This window comes from Zophobas morio, unplaced genomic scaffold, assembly GCF_036711695.1.
Source record: "Zophobas morio isolate AGI-343-1 ecotype UQ-CSIRO unplaced genomic scaffold, CSIRO_AGI_Zmor_V1 ptg000026l, whole genome shotgun sequence".
Taxonomy (NCBI): Eukaryota; Metazoa; Arthropoda; class Insecta; order Coleoptera; family Tenebrionidae; genus Zophobas; species Zophobas morio.
The window spans coordinates 1,242,536-1,264,600 of record NW_026972131.1 but is presented as its reverse complement, the minus strand read 5'-3'; the positions used below and the strand labels follow the sequence as shown (position 1 = coordinate 1,264,600).

General features: G+C 32.7%; 1 protein-coding gene across 4 annotated transcripts in view; it reads right to left on the bottom strand.

Annotated features, from left to right (window-relative positions):
- Window positions 1-22,065, bottom strand: part of LOC135136639 (phospholipid-transporting ATPase ABCA1-like) — an 82,167-nt gene that overhangs the window by 47,774 nt on the left and 12,328 nt on the right. Inside the window, exons 16-24 of one of the 4 annotated variants that reach the window (XM_064066012.1) lie at window positions 21,576-21,881; window positions 21,298-21,525; window positions 20,868-21,221; window positions 20,234-20,694; window positions 20,022-20,169; window positions 19,726-19,969; window positions 19,495-19,672; window positions 19,256-19,440; window positions 4,671-4,837 (exon numbers count right to left, since the gene is read on the bottom strand). The exons of 1 other annotated variant lie outside the window; for it this stretch is intronic. In XM_064066012.1, the coding sequence (XP_063922082.1) occupies window positions 19,279-19,440; window positions 19,495-19,672; window positions 19,726-19,969; window positions 20,022-20,169; window positions 20,234-20,694; window positions 20,868-21,221; window positions 21,298-21,525; window positions 21,576-21,881 (2,081 nt within the window). In that variant the 3' untranslated portion in view covers window positions 4,671-4,837; window positions 19,256-19,278. Of the gene's footprint in view, window positions 1-4,670; window positions 4,838-15,893; window positions 19,441-19,494; window positions 19,673-19,725; window positions 19,970-20,021; window positions 20,170-20,233; window positions 20,695-20,867; window positions 21,222-21,297; window positions 21,526-21,575; window positions 21,882-22,065 lie in introns of those variants that run through there. 2 more of the 4 variants (XM_064066011.1, XM_064066010.1) reach the window with 2 other exon arrangements.

Sequence of the window (22,065 nt, the reverse complement as noted above, 5' to 3'; positions counted from 1 at the left end):
TGTTAGACGATCACAGCCAAGGCCAAACTTTGAATTTTTAAATTTTTCGCGGGCCTTTCAAACTGTTTCAAGGTCAATTTAAAGGCGGGAAGTTTGGGTTATTACAAGCTGTATAGGATTTTGTGTTTGTTCGTTTTCGTATGTGTATGTCTGTCAATTCGCGAGTGTCTTTTCTTTCATATACAGGATATTACACGAATGAGTATGAGCCTGACAGCCTGACCACAGTATAGACATCAATCAGTATGGACAACTCGTGTCGGCGCCTTTGATCTTTCTGACCCGAATTTTAAGCCGTCATCGGTGGCCAAAATATTTCTAGATGTCGCCACCCAATTTAAAAAGGATCACAAACGCTTCATTTTAAAATTGATTCGTGTACACAATTTACTACACTTTGTGCAAATGAATTTTTGGAAAAGACTTAAAAATAGTGTAATAACAATAACATTTTGTAACTAGTTGATCTTAGAAACCACACAGTCTATTATAATAAATAATTAATTAAGCGCCCTATAACAGAGATGCCGTGTTGAAATTTAGTGTGGCCCGCTTCTCTGATTACGATTTTACGTTTCATTAATTTCTTTTTCATTATGGCTGTAAATGGTTGTAAAATTCAACGTTATTAGAAAACGTTAATATATGTACATTTAATTTTTTACAAAAAAATTAAACAGTAAACAATGGTCCTATGAAAACGTGAACAACGCTTTTTAAAATGTGTCTGTGAGAATTACACTTAACTGCAATAATTACACCGGAAGATGAGCCTTAAGTCATCAAAACCAATACACTAGATAACCAAAGTACCGCAGTTCAATGTCCCAGTGTGTAAGAAAGAGAAGTACCTTGCATTGCGCGCCCTCATACGGTCACAAGACAAACGACCACCCATGAAAACGGGTCAGTAAAAATAGCGAGTTGTCTCTACTGATTGATATCTATACTGTGGCCTGACTGAATTGGAATTGCAACCCACAATACACCGTCCAAGCTTACATGGATATTTTTTTAAGTTTTATGAATTCTTTTTTCAAAAATAGACATAGTGGGCAATTTTGACTTTTGTTAACTTTTGACAAAAAACGTCAATTGATTTGAAATTTCAAAAAGATTTTTATTAACACAAGAAATTGCAAAGAGTTGATTGTTGTCCGTAATCTGCGGGCTTTAATTCTTGCACTAGGTTAGGTCAGGTCAGGTAGGGATGAAATTTGTTGACGTTTAAAATCCTGTCGACAGAAGCTAGACTAACACCAAAGTCATTTAATAGATCTGTGAAACTGGTTCGACAGATTAACTAGCAAAATAATGTGTACAATGAAGCAGATATAAGAATAAAAGTAATAGGTAATAAGTCAGGTAATAAATAATTAATAAAAGGATTAATTTCTACGTTTCTTAGTTACGAAGCCAGTTTTCAGATAATCAGAAAATTAGTTAGATAAATACCTACCTGCATTAAAATATATTGCAGTATCTTTTAGTAAATATATCTTATCTATAATGCCTGTTTTTGTAAATGAATAAGAGAATAAAACATTTTCCCTTCTTATATTTTAAACTTGTGTCCGTCTTTTACGGACAAACTATTTGTCAATTGTTTGCGCTTTCTACATGAAAATGTGTTAAATAACCACCAAAAATCGAAGATCACTATAAAGACGGGTAGGTTAGAAAACTGTAAAAATAAAGTTCAGAAAAGTAGGCGGAGAAAATTTCATTAATTGTTCCCTCCAACCTCCAATTCTTCTAACTTTCGGTAACCCTTTAAGCCGAAAATGAAGTAGGTATCTCATTCCAAATTGTACGAATTCTCAACATATAAATTGGGAAAGAAGTTTCCATCGTTTTCCAGCAAAGTTGGCACAGTAAGTGACGTGTGTTAATACCTATTAAATTTTTCTTCACAGTATTAAGGTGTATATGAGAATGAAAATAGTATGTATAAGTATAATCTACTCTTCACCTAAGACTTATTATATTGTTTCTAATTTTTCTGCAAATTTATTTGCATCTATTGTTTCAATGAAACCAATTTTTGTTTGCTAGAAAACAGCTATGGATTAAGGCGTGTGGTTTACAAAATTTAGTAAAGACAAAAACCATCAATTCTTTTGCGGCGAAAAGAATTTGTAGTCAACATTTCAAAGCAACAGATTATACGCCAAACGGTAATTTAATGAAAAATGTTATTCCTTCAATATTTAACCCTTTCGCTACGAAGACCGTACGTATACGGTCTAATAATTTGTGTGCTTTAGAACGAAGACCGTATTTTTTCACTTGTATCTCTTACTTAGGACGAAGCCCGTACCAGTGACTATATATAAACAGACAGTCAACGGTTTTAGTTGTGGACCAATACCGATAGATGGCGTAGGACCAACAGACGTCGCTTGACCAAATGCAGTGGCGATGGCGTAACATATTTGATTGGCATTCCTTAACTGTGCGATTAGCTTATCGCATTAAAAGTTAACGGAACGCTAAAGTTTTTTATCCTTAGTTTCAATTTTTGCAAACATTATTAATGTAATAACCCAAACCTCCCGCCTTTTCTTTGTCATTGAACAAAATTTGAAAAAGCCCGCTAAAATTTAAAATTTGACCTTGGCTGTGATCGTCTACAAAAGTGGGACCCTACATTGTGTTTTGAAAACTGGCGGGAGGCGTTCGTTCATACAAATTGGCGCACTGCGGAGCGGGAAGAGTGACGGATTTAAAAAACTTATATTTGGAAAAAAAAAACTATGAAAAATAAATCCAATAAGAGCTCAAGGGACCTTGGCCAAGGGCCCCAGAAGAGCTTAAAGAATTTATTCCTCAGAGAAAAAAAAACCTTTATTTTCACTCGAACCTCTTGGATCTCCAAACCAAACACGTGTTCACCACCGAAATAGGCCTCTCTCTGTTCGAAATCGAGCAGAGAAATCTTACGTTCGCTGGTTCGTCAGGGGGATGGAACTCCGTTGAAAGGAATCACCGCTGAAAACGGAAACAAAACGCACAGACACTTGGAAAACGCAGAGAGCACCAACTTGACGTCTTACTCGAAAGAAAGACCAAGTCAATATATGGCTGCGACTTACCCTTCTCCAACACACCCTTCTGCGCACCTCCCTCTTAGTGGTTTTTGTTTCTTTCCATTTCTATCCCTTTTCTTACCAAAAGTTTGGCGCGCGGAAATTTGGTTCGAAACGGCTTACTACATTAAATATGATTTTTTTTCACGAAGTTGGTATTTAACAGTTTTCCTGTATTAAACATATAAAAAAATGATTTCACAAATGCACTTGTTAAGGACGTACAGTCGCGGACAGTGAATTTCGTTCACACAATTCACGCGAATTCACAAAAATTCACTGTAGTCGGTGCTTTATTGTCATGATGACTGACGTAAGTATTGTCAAATTTAATTTAGCTTCGAACCTGCCATCGATTAGTTATTTTAATGAAGGTAAACTAATCTCCCTTTTCCAAGACGGGATGTCGCTACACTTTTGGGCTTACCGCGGACTAGTGTTAGTTATCGTATAAAAAAATGTTTGCCCCTTTATGTCAAAATGACAAAAAAAGGTTAGAAAGATCTAAAGGCTAATTTAGAGTTTTTTTCTGTCAAAGAAATTGGGTGAACGAAATTCACTGTCCACGACCGTACACATAATAATAATGCCGAAATAATTAACTGCGATCACAATTTGTTTATAAAACTGCATTTTTTTAATAAATAAATTAAATTTCGATCATTTCATATGTTTAGAAAAATTTTAAATCACCACGACATGTTCAGAATTTTATTGTGAGTTTTAGCAAAAAGGTAATTGTTTTTTTTTTGGTACGTTTGTATGCGCTAAGATATTTATTCGATGCTTATAGTGGTACCTATTTTTGCAACACTCCCTTGCACAAACGTACCAAAAAATTTGATCTAAGATTATTTACACAGAACTTCCCTCACCCCTGAAGTACAGTACAATAAATTCAAATTTTTTGAAAATTCTAAGATTTGATGTTGCAAATTTAATTTTTTAAGATAACCATTATAAGTTAAAATAAAGATATGTCTGTAATGTTAAACTAAAGGTAAAAAGGACAGACAGGCGGACGGACCGACGAAAACAGGGATCTATTTTTGTCGAATTCTAGGGAGTGATGAAACGTTGAGAAAAAATAAAACTACAATATCCAGTCGTACTTCGTCCAGTGGACTCGATTACAATACTTCCTTAGCTTAATTTTAGGAAGTAAAAATGCGAAGAGCCCTTGGATTTATTAAAAATGGGCCGAGCAATTTTTTGCTGGGCTCATCACATTTGGTGATCTGCAATTTTTTTATAAAAACTTGGTCCTATAAACAAATGATAAATTCAGCATCATTTTATGCAAACGTCCTCAGCGAATGCACCAGTGAAAGCATTTTCTAAACCTTTCAAAAGTGTTAACAAAAACGTGTTTTACTACATCTTTGCAAAAGAAGCTCAGCATTTAACAATTTCTGCAACAATGAAAATTAAGGGAAAAAGTTGACTCAATTTGTTTGAACGATTACACCTCTACACCAATAAAAAAAATTGTTTGAACGTTAAAGAATCATTTTTATTGGTACAAAAATGAACTTTTTGTAAATGTACAATTAGTTTCTTAATCTGATTTAAAAAATACAGTTCTAACAAAAAAAGCTTTATTCCTTCTAAAAACTTGTACATACTCGGCAGTCGACTGTACAATTGCACGCAAATGTTTTGACCTTATAGGCGGATCATTTTTGTCGGTCGTCACCGAGGAAGGCGGTTCAAGCCCTTCAAGAGCAGAATTTGTAGGCAGGCTCAAACTGCAACGAAATTTACGTGTAGTTTTAATTTTATAAATACCTTATCTAAAATGTTCAGAATATGACGAGTCTATAGTTGTGATTTACCATTCCATTTATATTTTTTGGATTTGTTTATACAGGGTGATTAAAAAAAAAATGACTGAGTCAGTTTATGTTATTGAAGAAATCACGAATTGCAAAACTGAATACTTTGAAATCTTGTCAATTAGTTGGAAACTGAACATGATTTTTTTTGCAATATTTGTGATTAGTTTCCGTTACTTATAAAATTAGAAAAAAAACCTGTTCTGCTCTAATAAAATCGAGAAAATGCTCAAAATCACACTAATGTTAGGTCTGATTGTGCCGACCATAGTTATAAAATTCACGTTAAAATAAGTTACGGACATTCCTTGAAGTGTAGGTACTACATTTCAAAAAACAAAAAAAAAATGTTCAATTTATAAATTTCATAATTTTGGTTTAAAATTTGTCAGTCATGTTTGAAGTTTTATTTTATCCGTTCCATTTGCTATCCTTTACTTCGGTCTCTCTTGGGTCGAGGTGTAACACCGACCGAACGTTCTTCGACCGATAGGATAATTTATTACTTCCGTCATCTTTTCGGTGACAAATTTAATCCTTGCATACTTCAGCTATGATTCAGCGTAGTTAGTGAACTCGTTGTGACCACTGAAATATACAAAGATTAAATTACCCATAGGATTTTTTTTCCTCTACTCTGTAATTTCTCTGTTAAATAAAAAAAAAAAAAAATTCTGAAATGGAACCAAAGTCGAAGAATACTTTCAAAGCCACGATCAAAATGTATTTGCTTATCTTCGTCAAAAAATGCATGACGTCATCGCAAAATTTGATACGATGAGTCTGTGATTTATCATTGCAGTAATATTTTTTAGATTTAGTTATACAGGCTGTCTCAAAAATTTAATGACTAAGTCAATTTATTTTATTGATTAAATCAGGAACTGCTAAACCAAATGCTTTGAAATCTTGCAGACGTTTTGAAGTTATTGTAAGCATGGCAACTTTTTAATCAAAATGTATTTGTTATCAACCCCAAAAAATTGATGACGTCATCTTAAAATTTTGCTAAATGCTACCTAAAATTGCAAATTATGATAAATTTTTACTTGTAATTTATTATTGTATTCATAATTGTAAGATTTGCTTAAACAGGGTGACTCAAAAAAATAATGAATCAGTCAATTTATTTTATTGAATCTAAAAAATATTAATGCAGTGATAAATCACAAGTATATACTCATCATATTTTACACATGTAAGACAGGATTTATTCAGCAACATTTTCAGGTGACGTCATAAATTTTTTAGCGGGGATAAGCAAATATATTTTAATTCATGATGTCTATCATGACTTTAAAACATCTGCAAGATTTCAAAGTATTCGATTTTGCAAATTCAAAATTGTTTTATAATATTGATTTTTTTTCCAAAAATCTAGACGTTTCGGATAAAAACTCAACACGAAGTTATAAACTACATGTATACGACGTCATCACATTATTGGTGGGGATGATTAGACATATTTAATAATTTTGCGACATTTATGAAAAAATATCAGTTAACAAAAATGTCACATTTTTATTATTATGCCAGTTACATGTCATTCAACGACAATATCGTTTTTTTTTATTTATTTATTATGAACAGTATTTTATTTGAAAAAGTGATCAATTTTTTTTTACGGAACAATTGGTCGAAAAATGTTAGAAAGCAAAATAATCCAGATCCGGACAGAGACCATCGTCCCTCACGAACGAAAATGACCATATTTTCTGAGGACAACTACCTGGTACTACGTCGGGTCGTAGTCATAACACTACGTTGACGGGGGAGGCGGGCGGCGACGTGCGAGGCGCTAAAGAAAACAAAGCCGATGTTTGGTAACAGTACTCGCACAAGAATCGCCGACACTGTCTGGGGTGAAATGGTTCCTTGCGCCATCTATGAAACTGTTAAATAACTGCAGGTTGACTGTCTGTTTATATATAGTCACTGCCCGTACGCATTTGGTCTGTACGTTTTCTTTAAATCCGTTGTACACAGATGGCACTGACTGCATAAATTAGAATTCTGCCAATTCTGCTTTCTGTTCTGTACGAAAAATTACGGTCTTCGTCTAGGTGGTATAATTCAAATAGTGAGCTCAACTTTAGTTTCGTTTAGCACGTTAATGCTTTCTAATTAAAGTATACAAGTAGTTATACTTTAAAACCTGCGTAGATGACCTAAAATATTAAAGTAAAATAAATCCATAACACTAAATTGAATATATCAACAAGGCTATGCGTTTAGTTAAACAAGTTGATATCATCAATATACATATCCAGTACATTTATTGTCCTGGTGATGCCACCTTGGTTGACTAAACATGTTTGGTTGTATTTCTCTTGATTCATCTTAATTTTGTATCCTGTGTACGAAGGACGTATGTTTACGAAAAATGGAGTCCTCGAAACGAAGACCGTACGTTTTCAAAACCAAAAAAATGTCTCGTTTTAGAGGCAAGTAATTTTAATTCGAGCTTCGTAGCGAAAGGGTTAACGCTTCTACATCGATAGCAAAGAATGACAATCCCCAGGTAGGTATAACAATAAAATTTAAATATGGAGCATATTTTAGATGTATATAATTACTTATAATGTACCTACAAATTTAGGTCCATGAATATTTTGATAATGGCCAATGTCAACGTGTTCCATCAAATAGTCAAGAAGTACTAGCAGTACCGTTGTCTGGTGATTCTTCAGAAGTCAGTTTAAACAAACAACAAACACTTTATTAGTCAATAGACGAAAAAGAAAAAGATCTCTTCTTGAAGATTTTCCATCAACCAGTGCGAAAATACAAGTAACATCGACGCTAGAAGACCGTCCAGTATCAACTATATCGCAGGTTTGTTTGATGATCATTTCCAAATATTTTTTTCAATTTATTATCTTGCGGTTTCTACTAGTGAAAAGAATAGTGTATTAATCACGTTTATGGAGCCACGCTACGAGTCTCGGATTCTAATTTGCGCTCGGTCTAGAATAATTGTCTTCAAATCTTTGGTTAATAATATTTTTTAACGGAAATAAAATAAATCGTAATTGTCAATTTTTTTGCAGATTTCTGTAAACACTAGCGCATTCAAGAGCCCTCGAAAACGAAATTATGCCCAAACATTTCAGGAAACACAGACTCCTCCAAGTTTATCAGCAAACACCCCACGTAAAGTAAAATTACGGAAACAAATAAATACTTCCCAAAAAAAGGGTACACGGCTTGAACAGAAATTTAATATTAAAAAATCAATTCCGTCGTTAGACCAGATTACAAAAGATGATTTTTTAGATTTAGCCAAAAAAATTTTTACCGACTGAATGCTTACCATTTTTGCGATTACAGGTGGGTTTACAAACAAATTCTAGAGGGAACAGATACTCTATACAATTAAAAAAGTTCGCTTTGTATTTGTATTTTCTGAGTCCCAGGGCATATCGATTTTTAAAAAAGACGTTTTGTTTACCGTCGAAAACCGTGCTACAGCGCCTACTAAGTAATATTTCTGTCATTACTGGATTAAATGAAGACATGTTAAAAGTAATACAACATAGACTCGAAAATATCAAAGCAATTGAAAAATATTGCACCCTGTGTGTTGACGAAATGGCACTCAAGAGTCATCTTTTTTATGATAGAAAGACAGATAAAATAGTAGGTCTTCTAGATTTAGCAGATAACACACGAAATCAGTTAATTCCAGTGCCATCACTTTGATGGTAAAAAGCATTGCTGGTGGTTGGAAAATTCCTGTTTCTTTCTATTTGGTAGGATCCTCGTGTCCAGCCAAGGAAATTAAAAGAATTATTGTTGATACCCTCTCCAAACTTGAAACCATAGGTATGCACTGATACATTTTTTGTATGATCAATAGTGAATCGTGATTTTTAGGAATTGAGATACGCTATTTAGTGAATGATCAAGGCACAAACTTTGAACAACTTTTAGCAGATTTGGACGTAACACCAGAAAACCCGTATTTTGAACTAAATGGAAAAAAATTATAGCTTTTTATGATATTTGTCACCTGCTGAAATCATTAAGAAATAATTTATTGAAATATAATTTCCATTTCGAAGATCAGATTGCTTCATGAACTGATATGAAAAGACGGAATTTAAAACTTTGTGCTAAGTTAACTATGAAACATATAAGTCCAAACTATTTTCAAAAAATGCGAGTTCGGTTGGCTGCCCAAATATTTAGCCGAACAGTTGCAGCTGCCTTGAAAACATATGTTGCTATGCTATGGACCAATTACCCTCATCTGCTAATGGGACTGCACACTTATTAGAATTGATTAATGATTGTTTTGATATTTTTAATTCAACGCATGTCAAAAATCCGAATCCAATGCAAAAAGCATTTTGTGCTTCAAGAATCCAGGTAAAAAAATTAGAACAAGTTAAAGACATATTAACAGATTTAAAAATTAAAACATTTTTGCAAACCGGCGATGCTACAAACAATATTAAATGTATTCCAGTATTAATTCAATCTATTAATGGCCTGCAAATGTTATATACAGAATTAAAACAAGTGGAATTTTCTTCCATATGTACCAGAAATTTAAATCAGGATTGCTTAGAGAATTTTTTTGGTTTAGTAAGACAGCAAAGTGGCAATTCCTTAAATCCTACACCAATCCAGTTTACCAGAGGCCTCAAAAAAAATATTCGTTTTAAACTTTTTTCAACATACAAATACATTTAATTGTGCCGATGATGATTGCTCCGATATTTTTAACCGGGCTGTAAATTCTTGTGATAATATGTCTCTGCCAATTTTTCAAAAGTTACAACTAGCCGACACTACGCCAATAGAAACATTACCTGCCGAGATAAGAGAGTATGATTTGCCAAAAGCAAAATATCTTACACTACATCAGCGGGTACCTATATAAAAAATGTACATGTTCCACTTGCGTTTTATACGGCAAGAATGGATCTTTAAATAAAAAGTCTATGTTTTCACATTTTAAAAGTTGTCAAAGTAAGTCTGAAAGCATTTTTGGAGGGTTGCAATCGCCTCATGCAACATTTGTAGAATACGTTTCTACATTAGAAAGCGTTTTTGTCGAAAACCTACCACAGGCCATAAAACATGGGGATCAAATTATTATTATTTTTTTAATATAGTTAAAAATGTTACATTTATACCACCATGCGAAAATTTTAACACCACTTTCTTGTTAGCACTATTTCTGAGAATGCGTGTTTTTTATAGCCTAAAATTTTTTAATGCCGATGCATGTGGCCGCAATTCTTTTCAGAGGAAATTGCTAAATGTTAAACATTTGTAATACACATAGATCATTTTGTGTAAGACAAATAAATATTTTGTTCGTTTGTTTTTTCTTCACATAGAACCTCATCCCTCATTGTTGTAACTTCTCTCTGCCATAAATGATTGATCCATTTTATCGTTATCTGAATACATTTCAAATGCTGACAAACAGTGACAAATTTCTAACGCCCGGATAACTTACTATGTTTAGCGCTATTTGAAATTTAAAAAAGGCATCCAAGTAAGTTTGTATTGATGAGGCTGATACGTGTTTAAACTCCATATTAATTTTAATAATAATGAAAAAACTTTCAGAGTTTAAATAATATATTCGTAGTCACTGTCACAGGTGTTTCGGTAGACAGTACCGTCTTCAGGCAGAAGATAAAGTGGGGTTTTACAGAGCTATTCCTGAATTTATACCTGATTTAACAATAGTGTTTACAAATTTATGTTAAGGCTCCGCCACACAGTCATTAAAAGATGCCAAAATAAGGCAAAACGCCAACCCATTTTGCGCCTTTATTTTAACAGTTGAAGAGCAGGGCGATACATGTGCGTGCTCATGACATAAAAATCTTTAAGGAAGCGTCTTGTATTTTTTAAAAAACGTAGCAGTTTTTAAAATAAAAAATAAAGTGCGTAAAACCCCAGCGGATTTTTAGCGAAAACTATAACTCGGTGTGCTTTTAAAAAATATCGAGGTGATAGAGAATTTTTTTCTACTTTAGGCGCCATTCTTCGTTTTCTGTTAAAATTTTACTTCTTTTAGTTATTGTAAAAAAACTGCTAAGCATTTTGGGCAAATTTTGGTAAGTTAGGCAACCCAAAATATTAGGTGAGGCGGTAAGCTGTAATTTATGGCCCACGCAATAGAGCACCTTTTAAATACCTTAAGCTTATTTGACCACCCTTTGAAGTACCTGACAATAGCATTAAGAAGGATATAGGCGAGTAAAATTTTTACAGAAATATGATGACATTTCTACATTGTTGTTTTGATTTGATTCCCCTTTTTAATTAAATGAATGATAAATGGAATTTTATTATAGGAATACATTCAAGCTATCTTAGGGATGTAGGATATGTCTATGACAATATTCCATAATTAAGCAATATGACAATATGTGCAGTAAAGCAAATAAAACTGCAGCTATAAATTACTACAATTCCTAAGAGAGGAGTACTTATACTGCATAAATGGAAACGGGTACATACAAACTGGCTGACGCAGTGCTTGAAATGTAATATTTATTTATTTATTTTTTATTTTATTTTATTTTTTCCAATGGGGTTAGTGGGTTACACCCAATTACAGGAAAAATATAAATGGAAACTGCACAAAATTAATAATTAAAAATTAACAATTAACAATTACAAGAAAGTAAAACTAAAAAATTGGTCTAAAGAGTTTAGACAGTACTTCCCTCGCTGTCGGAAACTTGACGACTGCATGCCTATTGTGTTTTTTTTTCTCATTACATTTTTGTAGTGGGAATTAAAAAAAAAATTGTGATGACGTCATCAACATTTTTGCAAGGACACGTATATCAGTTGGGATAGATGCAGTGTAATACTAAGAATAAAATTATTGTATTCCCAAATTTTCGGGAAAATGAATTGGGTCGTTTTGAATATTGATTTCTTATAATCAATAAAATAACGAAACAATTTACTCACGTATACGGCGCCGGTGTGTAATATCTAGAGAGCAGATTTCTGTCGGGCTAGGCAAGGCCAAACTCGGTACGGCTCGTACGGGATGCGAATTCATTGCGGTTGCGGACTGCACTTCGTTTATTTGAGATTAGAATAACGCTGTTTCGTTGCACTCTGCTGTTAATTCCCGTTCTCATTTACTTAGCCGTTTGATTAATAAATCGTTAATTATATTTATGGAATTAGTACCGATTAAATTCAGTGATTATCTATCACCCGGCGATCCAGCACGTCCCCCCCTATAATCGTGACGTAGCCCGACAGAAATCCGCTGTCTAGTAATATGAGGGGCAACTGAAAATCGTTTATGTATAAACATTCTTAATTTAAGATGACAAGCGTAACAGCATACGTGAGAGTCAAACAGAGAAACTGTAAACAAAACGACCATCGGTTTTATTGCTTCGACTTCCGCTTATTATATAAAACATTGGGTTTTATTTTAATTCTTGACGGTGAAATTCACAATTGGTTGATTATAAACATGTCTATTTCACATTCGCGGAACCAAGTGAGCGCATAAAACAAATGCAGGTCTGTAATGTTAAAGTCGATGTAAATAAGCGTGCTACCCTTATGTTTCAACCGAGTTTTTCCTTTAACAAATTTTGTGTCTACCAAATTGGGTTGGTTGGGGTGTAATACTAATAATAAGTGTTGCCTTTAATTTAATCAATAAAATAAATTGACTTCATTAATTTTTTTGAACCACCTCTTAAGAAAATCTAAAAAATATGAATGGAATGATAAATCACAAGTACAAACTCATCATATTTTTTGCATTTTAGATAGGATTTATTCAGCAAAATTTAAGGGTGACGTCATCAATTTTTTTAGGAGGGATGAACAAATACATTTTGAACAAAAGTTTACCATGCTTATAATAACTTTAAAATATTCCCAAGATTTCAAAGCATTCGGTTTTGTAATTCCCGATTAAATCGATAAAATAAATTCACGCCTTCATTAATTTTTTTGAGTCACCCTGCATATGCAAATCCAAAAATATGAATGGAATGATAAATCACAAGTACAGACTCATCATATTTTGTACATTTTAGATACGATTTATTCGGCAAACTTTTGAGCTGACGTTATCAGTTTTTTGTAGAAGATAACCAAATATATTTTGACTAAAAATTTATTATGCTCTTTATAACCTTAAAACATCTGCAAGATTTCAAAGCATTCGGTTTTGTAGTTCCTGATTAAATCAATAAAATGCATTTACGCATTCATTAATTTTTTTGAGTCACCCTGTATATGCAAATCGAAAAAATTTGAATGGAATGATAAATCACAAGAAGAGACTCACCATATTTTGTACATTTTAGATAGGATTTATTCAGCAAAATTTTGTGGTGACGTCATAAATTTTTTAGGGGGGACGACCAAATACATTTTGATCAAAAATTTACCATGCTTATGATAATTTTAAAATATCTTCAAGATTTCGAAGCATTCGGTTTTGTAGTTCCTGAGTAAATCAGTAAAATAAATTTACGCTTTCATTTATTTTTTTAAATCACCCTGTATATGCAAATCCAAAAAATATGAATGGAGTGATAGATCACAAGTAGAGATTGATCATATTTTGTACATTTTAGATATGATTTATTCGGCAAATTTTCGAGCTGACGTCATCAAGTTTTTAGAGGGGATAAGCAAATATATTTTGACTAAACATTTATTATGCTCTTTATGACCTTAAAACATCTGCAAGATTTCAGAGCATTCGGTTTTGTAGTTCCTGATTAAATCAATAAAATATATTTACGCATTCATTAATTTTTTTGAGTCACCCTGTATATGCAAATCCAAAAAATATGAATGGAGTGATAGATCACAAGTACAGACTCATCATATTTTGTACATTTTATATATGATTTATTCCGCAAACTTTTGAGCTGACGTCATCAATTTTTTGGAGGGGATAAGCAAATATTTTTTGACTAAAGATTTATGATGCTCTTTATAGCCTTAAAACATCTGCAACATTTCAAAGCATTCTGGTTAGCAGATTAAAAATTAAATTTCAAAATGTTGTTTTATAATTTTGATTTTTTTTCCAAAAATCTGGACGTTTCGGGTGAAAAGTCGATTCGGAGTTGTAAACTACATGTGTAGGACTATGTTATTTTATACAATTGAAAACCCATTTACTATGTACAATTTTGAAGTGACGTCATCGCATTAGTGGTGGGGATGATTAGACAAATTTTGGTTAGCGTTTTACCATCTACATGATATTCTTAATATAAGTACAAAATTTCACAACAATCGGTCGAGTACTTTCGGAGATTATCTGTCTAATAAATCCGGGACGGCAGACGGACAGACGGACAGACGGACGGACAGACGGACAGACAGACGGAAATGGGAGATCTATTTCTTCGTCTTCTAGGGGTCATGAAAGATAGAGAAAACGTAAAAGTAGAGAGTCGGCCGACGGACTCGATTACCATACTTCCTTTGCTTACGCTCGGGAAGTAAAAGAAAAGAAAATTCTATCCATATAATGATTGCTTAACACAACTAACAATTTTGTTAATCGAGTCGAAATTTATATCGCATAAGTGTGAAATTTGATTGAAATAACTACACATAATACTAACTGGAGATCTTCTTAAAACGTTAGTTCTGTCAGCAGTACAATAAAATACGTGATTATGGCGTGCATTAATTCTAGGTACAAGAAAATTTAAATAGTGAAGCAATTCAGGGCAGTCTACTTGATTTCTAACTAAAAAAAACAAAAATTTAATGTCGGGAATATACGATAGGGGGTTTTTGCGCTAAGGAGTAAATCTTCGCAGCTTCTTTCCTCCTGCGAGGGGGTGCCGTGGTAGCCCCTCCAAAACAATTTTGTCTATTATTTCTTGCGTTCTCGAATCACACGTAGTGTATGCTCACTTCTATGAAAGAACGTCTTCCCGCCACTTTTCAAAAAAAAAAAAACACAACGTAGGTTCCCATTTGTTAGACGATCACAGCCAAGGCCAAATTTTGAAATTTTGAATTTTTCGCGGGTCTTTCAAACTTTTTCAAGGTAGTAAAGGCGGGTAGTTTGGCTTATCACAAGGGGAAGTGGGTGATGTCACATTTCAAATGATACGATGTAAAAATGTCCGATTGTCAGAATAGAGAATAATAGCACACGAATTTGTATGCTGTAATTCTAGAATCTCAAAAGTCTTTTATTAATAATCTGATCAATGCATAGCATTTACTTAGTCTTCCGTAACTATAGAAGTTGTTGTGAAGGGGTTGTGGACTTAGGACACATATATTTCAATTTCCCGTTTATTTCTCTGCTGACATAGCAAAACTTACATGACAACTTTACATGGCCCTAATCACATGGCAATTTCGTCTCTATGTGTTAGTGAGTGAGATGTTAGTGTGACGACCTACGTGTTTACTCCCACTTGGCGAAAGATCGTACTTTCGCGCTATGTATTTGCAAATTTAGAGGAACGCTGCCGTTATCCGCGAAAGTGGCGACGCCACTACAGGCAGGTGTAAGTAGCTGTTTCCCTCCACTGGTTGGTTTCCCCCAAATAGCAGTTAATGCGTTTTACCTTTATTGAGAGTTTCATAATTTTTTTTATTTAGCTTAAAAAAACATTTATCGTCTTATTTAGCCTCTTATTTAGTAAATTGGTCGAAGGTTATTTCGATAGAACTTCCCTCGCCCCTGAAGTACAATAAGTCATATCCAGCTTTTTCCAAAAATTACAAAATTTAATTTTTTTATGAGAATCCGTAAATGTTAAAACAAAGATATGTATGCAATGTTAAAGTTAGTATGACGGAACAGGCTATGCGTGTGTTTCAAATGAGTTTTTTCTTTACAAAATTTTGTGATGACGTCATCAACCATTTTTCAAAGGATATGTATTGTGACCGGGTTTTTCTTTCCGGTGCGGGGGTAATCAGTTGGAGACGGTAATTTCCAGAACTTCGAAGAAAACACTAATGATACAAGAATATTTATTTAACACACACTCATACAACCATAAGCAACTCAAGCATGCAATCTAAGTACAAACGGTGGACGGCGGTTATTTCCGCCTTATACACATCTACAAACATACTTTTGACTTTTTCTCCTTCTATGATTTAGAAGTTAAAGTTTGAACGGTTCATATATATTTAGGTAAATAATTAAATTATAGAAAGACAAGTTTATTTTTAAGTTTATTAGTCTGTGTATAGAATACAACAAAAGCGAAAGGCCTTGTTATCAATATTCTTAAACTTATTTCATACTCATCAGCAATAATAAAATAATATATACACATTTTATCGGTACCACTCCTCCCTTATTATGTTCTATTATAACTGAACTGTAAGCGAGGAAAGATAAGCAGCCCGCATAGTTTAGTAGTAAGGCGTAGGTTCGACTTCCACTGTGGCTGTAGCTTTTTTTCTTGCTTACCACGCAACCAATAACATTAAAATATATATCTATAAAATAATCCCTCAACACGTAACGGTACAAGAAGAACCGGTTATATATATATCTATAAAATAAATAAATATGTGTCTGCTCAAAATTTTGTTGTTAGGCTTCAAATAGAAATAAAATTAATACAAAAGCACTACATTCAAAACTAATCTGGTGGGCGCTGAGTTTAACGCAATTGAAGTTCATTGTTAAAAAAAAAACAACGTGGAACAAATCGCCCAGGCTAGATAAATTAACTCATATTTTATGTCTCTTGTTCATGTAAATAACTTAAAGCTAGTACTAAATACATGGGCAAAAATTCAGTAGTTTCAAAGGCTGCATTTGAAAAACGGAAGTCATGTTTAGAGATATAAATATATATAAATATTCATTGAAACACTGGTTAAGCTAGGTAACTCACCCATCAATTACAAAGTTGTAAAAATATATATATAAAAAAAATTAGCAAGCACCGACTTCAAAAACCAATCGATTCATTTCACCCTAAACTATATAATTTATCACATATGTATCACAAGTATTACACTGACGCAGTTTTTACCAAGTTGCCTTTCAGTGAATTAAAACATTGCATAGCAATGTATTTGGTAATTTTTTATTCAAATATTTTTTAATTTTTTTCAAAAATAGTCAACAGAATTTTTAAGCTTCTGTTTTCATTTGAAAACATTACCGTTATGAGTAATGTGCTTACGATAATTAAGATGCTTTAGTTGTTTATTGGTAAAGGGGAAAGAAAATTTTATCTATGATTACGTAAACGGTCTTTGTCCAACAAAGTTCAGTGAATAAAATATGAGGTCAACAATTTTTCCCTGAATTTAGAATGAACAATAATAATAAAAAAAATGCACAATTTATTTGCGAAAGTTATACTACTTCATCTCTCTAGGAAACAATATACAATTTTTTTTGTGTACGAAGATTCAAAAATTCCAAACATACTTCTATTGTTACTGTTTTTATGTTCGTTTCGAAATAATTAAAAAGGACTCCAATATTCGGTTGTTAACGTTTAGGGGTGCTGTAAAAGTATTCACCGAAACAGCTTGGTTTTTATGACCTAGAGGACCTAGAATCACCGTGTGTCTCGGTTTATATACTTTTATTAAGATTTGCAACCAATCATGCTGTGAAGTGTTTCAGACGTTAAATATCGAATATTGTAGTCATTTTTACTAATTTATAGAGGGATTTTACAATTGTTTTGGCCATTGTTCAAAAAAGTTCAACTAATAATGTAGTAAAATGACTTTTTTAATGAGCATGGATTTAAATAAACATGATTTCAAGAATTTCTGGTAGATACTCGTATTTCATTTTGAATTTAGTCGTCGGGTGCTACAGGGTGCAAGTTGAATTATACCCATTACAACGGTTAAGTAAGGTACATCATTTACTGACCCCAATGAGTTTAACTAGCAAAAAACAAGTCGAAATATACTCCAGAACTGATAAAATTCGACCAAAATATTATTTCTAGCTAAAATTTGACATTCATGAATAGGATTTACAAATTCTTCAAAATCACCAAGATCAATAGTAAGTAGTAATAAATAAATACAACTTTGATTGTATTGCTGCCTTTAAATTTCGTTCTTTATTGCCTGCACAAAAGGTGTAGCGAAATTTTCAGTAAGCGAGATTTTTTAAATATTGAAGATTCTGAAGTTGAACAGCGGCAAAGTTGTAAAAAACAATTTTTGTAAGGAACTATTTGCTGTAACAAACATTTTTAAACTCAAGCGATGCCTCTAACACCAACCGCAAATTATATTTCGCAGTTTTGATTGTTTGCGACACAACTTGATTTTAAAAATACTCAATTAGAATAAAATTCCTTTAATTGATTAGCTTTATTGTTCATAAATAATTTCAGAATATCAACAACTCTGTTTTAGATCAATTTCAAAATTTTCAGTAATAAATGATCTCGTTTATTGAAAATTTCGACGCACGTTTCGCGCACATAATAAAGATTTTTTTTTAAGAAATTTAAAGATATGAATACAATCACCAATGCATTGTGTACAATTGTTAAACACGCAGGTAAAACTAGGAAATTTTAAAATATGACGTAATAAATAACAAAAAAAGAGTAGAATTAAAGAAAAAATTCGAATTACAATAAAAGTTTAAAAACAAAAATCGCATTTTAACATAAATATATGCACTTAAAAAAGTCAGTACCTCAAAAAATTGACAAAATTTCACAAAATCGTTATAATTTGCTCTGCAAACATTCTCGGAAATTTAGTTGAGATATAATTGGTTGTGCGGCAAGTTTATTTTCCAAATAGCAAACTTCTCAAATCTGAGTTCCCAAGTTTTTACACAGATCAATTCATTCGATGATGACATGCAGTTTAGGAACAAAATTTTTTGGAAAAAGGACCCCCATTTTGCTGTTTCCAAGAAAGTCGTTTAAAATTGTTTGTTCTAGTGCTGGCTAATTTCCACAAAGAGAAAGCAAACACACACAAAAAAAAAACATTTGTACAAAAAACAAGTAGGTAATGTTTACAATAAAAACCAGAAGCTTTGGAACCGGTAATTTCTGTGGAGATATTTTTGTGTCGAATTCCACAGAAAATAATCTAACAATTCTTTAAGTACTAGTGTATAAATCTTTGGCTTCTTTTATAAAAAAAAATCACAAACAACGTGCTTGCTTGAACTTACATTTTAGAACACAACTAATATAATGAACTATAAATTCTTATTCTCGAAGATACTGATAGATTGGATATTTAATTATTATTATTTATGACTTATACAACCCACCATTTGTCGATCATCTCTAAACCGCGCAGTTCTGCAGAAGCAAATTGCTATGTCAACAGAATTGTATTCAAGCATTTACCCACATTGTGTTCTTGGTCCCACAAACCTAGGTTTCTTCGGCAACGGTTAGGAATATATCTTCCAATGAAATTTGGTTCACTGCATAATCCTCTACTTGTTCTTTATACTTATCCTTCATTGTCTGTAAGTCGGAAAACAATCTACTCAACCTTGGGTTACCATCAACGACTTCATAAGTTAACGTATTCTGCATATAAAAAATTATTAATCTCGATTTTTTTTTAATAAAATAAAATCTTACAGCGTATTCCTCTTTAAGCCGAGCGTTTAATTTTTCTGACATGTGTTCTTTGATTTCTTCTGAGTTGTTTGTTTCACTTGTAAGTGTCACAACGATTTTAAATCCTTTTTGGTATTTATTTTTCAGATGTAAAAGACTCCCTTGATCTTTAATTTCACCACTTTTCATAATTGCTATTCTGTAAAGAAAATTCTAGTTTGAAAGTTTACGACTTCAGAAGTAAATACGCACTCATCACACAAATTTTCACATTCTTCCATGCTATGAGAGCAAAGCAAAAAAGATGTCCCTTTCATTTGCTTGAACAACGATAATACACCCCAAAATTTGCGTCGACTTGCTGGATCGACACCACTTGTGGGTTCATCGAGGCAAATGACTTTAGGAGATCCTAAAAACGCTATACAAGAGCTTAGTTTTCTTTTGTTTCCTCCGCTGTACTCAGAACACGGTTTATCAGCGTAAGAATTTAAACCTTAAATAATAAATAAATAAATAATTAAACGTAACAAATACAGTATTTTTACCAAAAGAAGTCAATAAACTGTCAGTTATTTTGTTTACGTCTTCACCCGAGTAACCTTTTAAGTATGCCATAACACGTATTAGTTCTCGTCCAGTTAGAAAATAATTCAAACAATCTTCTTGAGGACAATAACCAATTTTTTGACAGTACTAATAGAAATACAATTACACAAAGTAACGAATGGGTTTTATCATAAAGACTATATTTCCTTACCTCTGGTTGGTTTATCGTTATTGCTTTTTCTTTGCTTTGCGAGTTTAAAGCAATACTGCCGTCATCGAAAAATAAATTTTTCGTTAGCATGCGGAATGTGGTAGACTTTCCAGCACCGTTGACACCGAGTAATCCAAAACATTTATTATTTTTTAAATAAAATTTTAAGTTCTTCACTATAGTTTTGTTTCCAAATGTTTTAGTTAAATTTGTAACTTGAAGAGATGCATCTTCGTTGAAGTCTTCATCGCTTTTACTATTTTCGTGGCGGTTATTAATTATTTTAAATGAGCGTGGATATTTCATGATATGCATAATTTTTTTGTAAGGTTCACTGCTCATGAAAACTAGAAGGGCAAAATATACAACAAATGCCACGAGCATTATTGCTAGATCATTCCCAATTCCCAACTGTTCATTTCGAAAATAATTTTGGTATTTGTGACAAGAAGTTGTTTCTTCTGAAACACAAAAGAACACAGTTGTTGAAAAAAATCACGTTCATAAATCGTCTTTGACACAACTATTTTTAATGGTTAGATTTAACTGAATACAGAATGCATGTATACCGATTTCTTTACAAAAACGGTACCTTTTTAGCTGCACAAATAGTTATTTAGTAAGAAAAACATACCACTGCAGCAGGGATTTGGATCGGTGTTACAAATATGACTTCGTTTTCTAGGGTCCATGTATTTCCAGTTGAAATTTTCAACGTATTTCTTCGCAAACTTAACATTTATGTAACTCATAGCAAATTGTGGACTTATTGCTACTAACATGGGTGTTAAGCACTTTGCAATGTTAATATAATACTCTTGTTGCGAAAATTCCATTGCAACGATGATTATCGACGGAACAATACCGAAAAAAATTCCCAACATAAGAAGAAGGGCAAAACCTCCAGTTACTGTTTTTCGGAAACTAAATAGATAGGTAAATGGCAAAGCCACTATGATGTAAGTTCCATATATCGTAAACATTGCCGCTGAAAAAAAAAATAGAAACTCAATGGTAACTGCTAACATTTCAAAATTATAAGTGTAATTACCACTAATACTTACCGATCTCTGCTTTCTGGAAAGCATGTCCGTTATAAAGAAGTTGATTTATTAATAACAAAAAAATACACAGTGTCGCCATCGGAAGCACTGAAAATAATACATCAAAGACAACATTTATTAACCAATAGAAATATGTTTGAATTCCTGCAATCGTTTGAATCTTTATAAAATCTGTTGATACTTCTGTATGGGGAAATACGATAAAATTGCTCACGAAGAAAAACATGCCTACAAATTAAAACGTATCATCATAAATTCACATGAACAGATCATCTTACTTATAGGAATTAAGATTAACCACACACTTGCAACGTTTACGAGGGATAATTCTGAAGGTGCATCTTGAGAGTACAGTGGTTTCAGAGGAGTGTTACGTGTAGTAATTGAAAAACTACCACCAAGCGACGCTTTAGCAATGGCATTCATTGCAAGATTGATGGAAATAGGTATCCCATGCACTGTTTCAGATGAATACATGGCATTTACAATTACTCCTTTTCCGTCTGAAGTACTGTTGAATTCAATTGCTGTGATCATGTGCTTCTTGTAAAATGCTATGTTTTTGACGCCTTCTTTTATTATATCTTAAAATAAGATAAAACAAATTTTAATTTCTGTCGCCGATCCTTCAGAATGTTCTTTAATTCGAAATCAAAATAAATTTAAACAATCAATAAAACCGTTAAGATGGGTAAGCGCAGTTCTGGATTACTTTTACTTAAGTAAGGTACACAAGCATGTTGAATAATTTTGCACAAAAATGAAAAT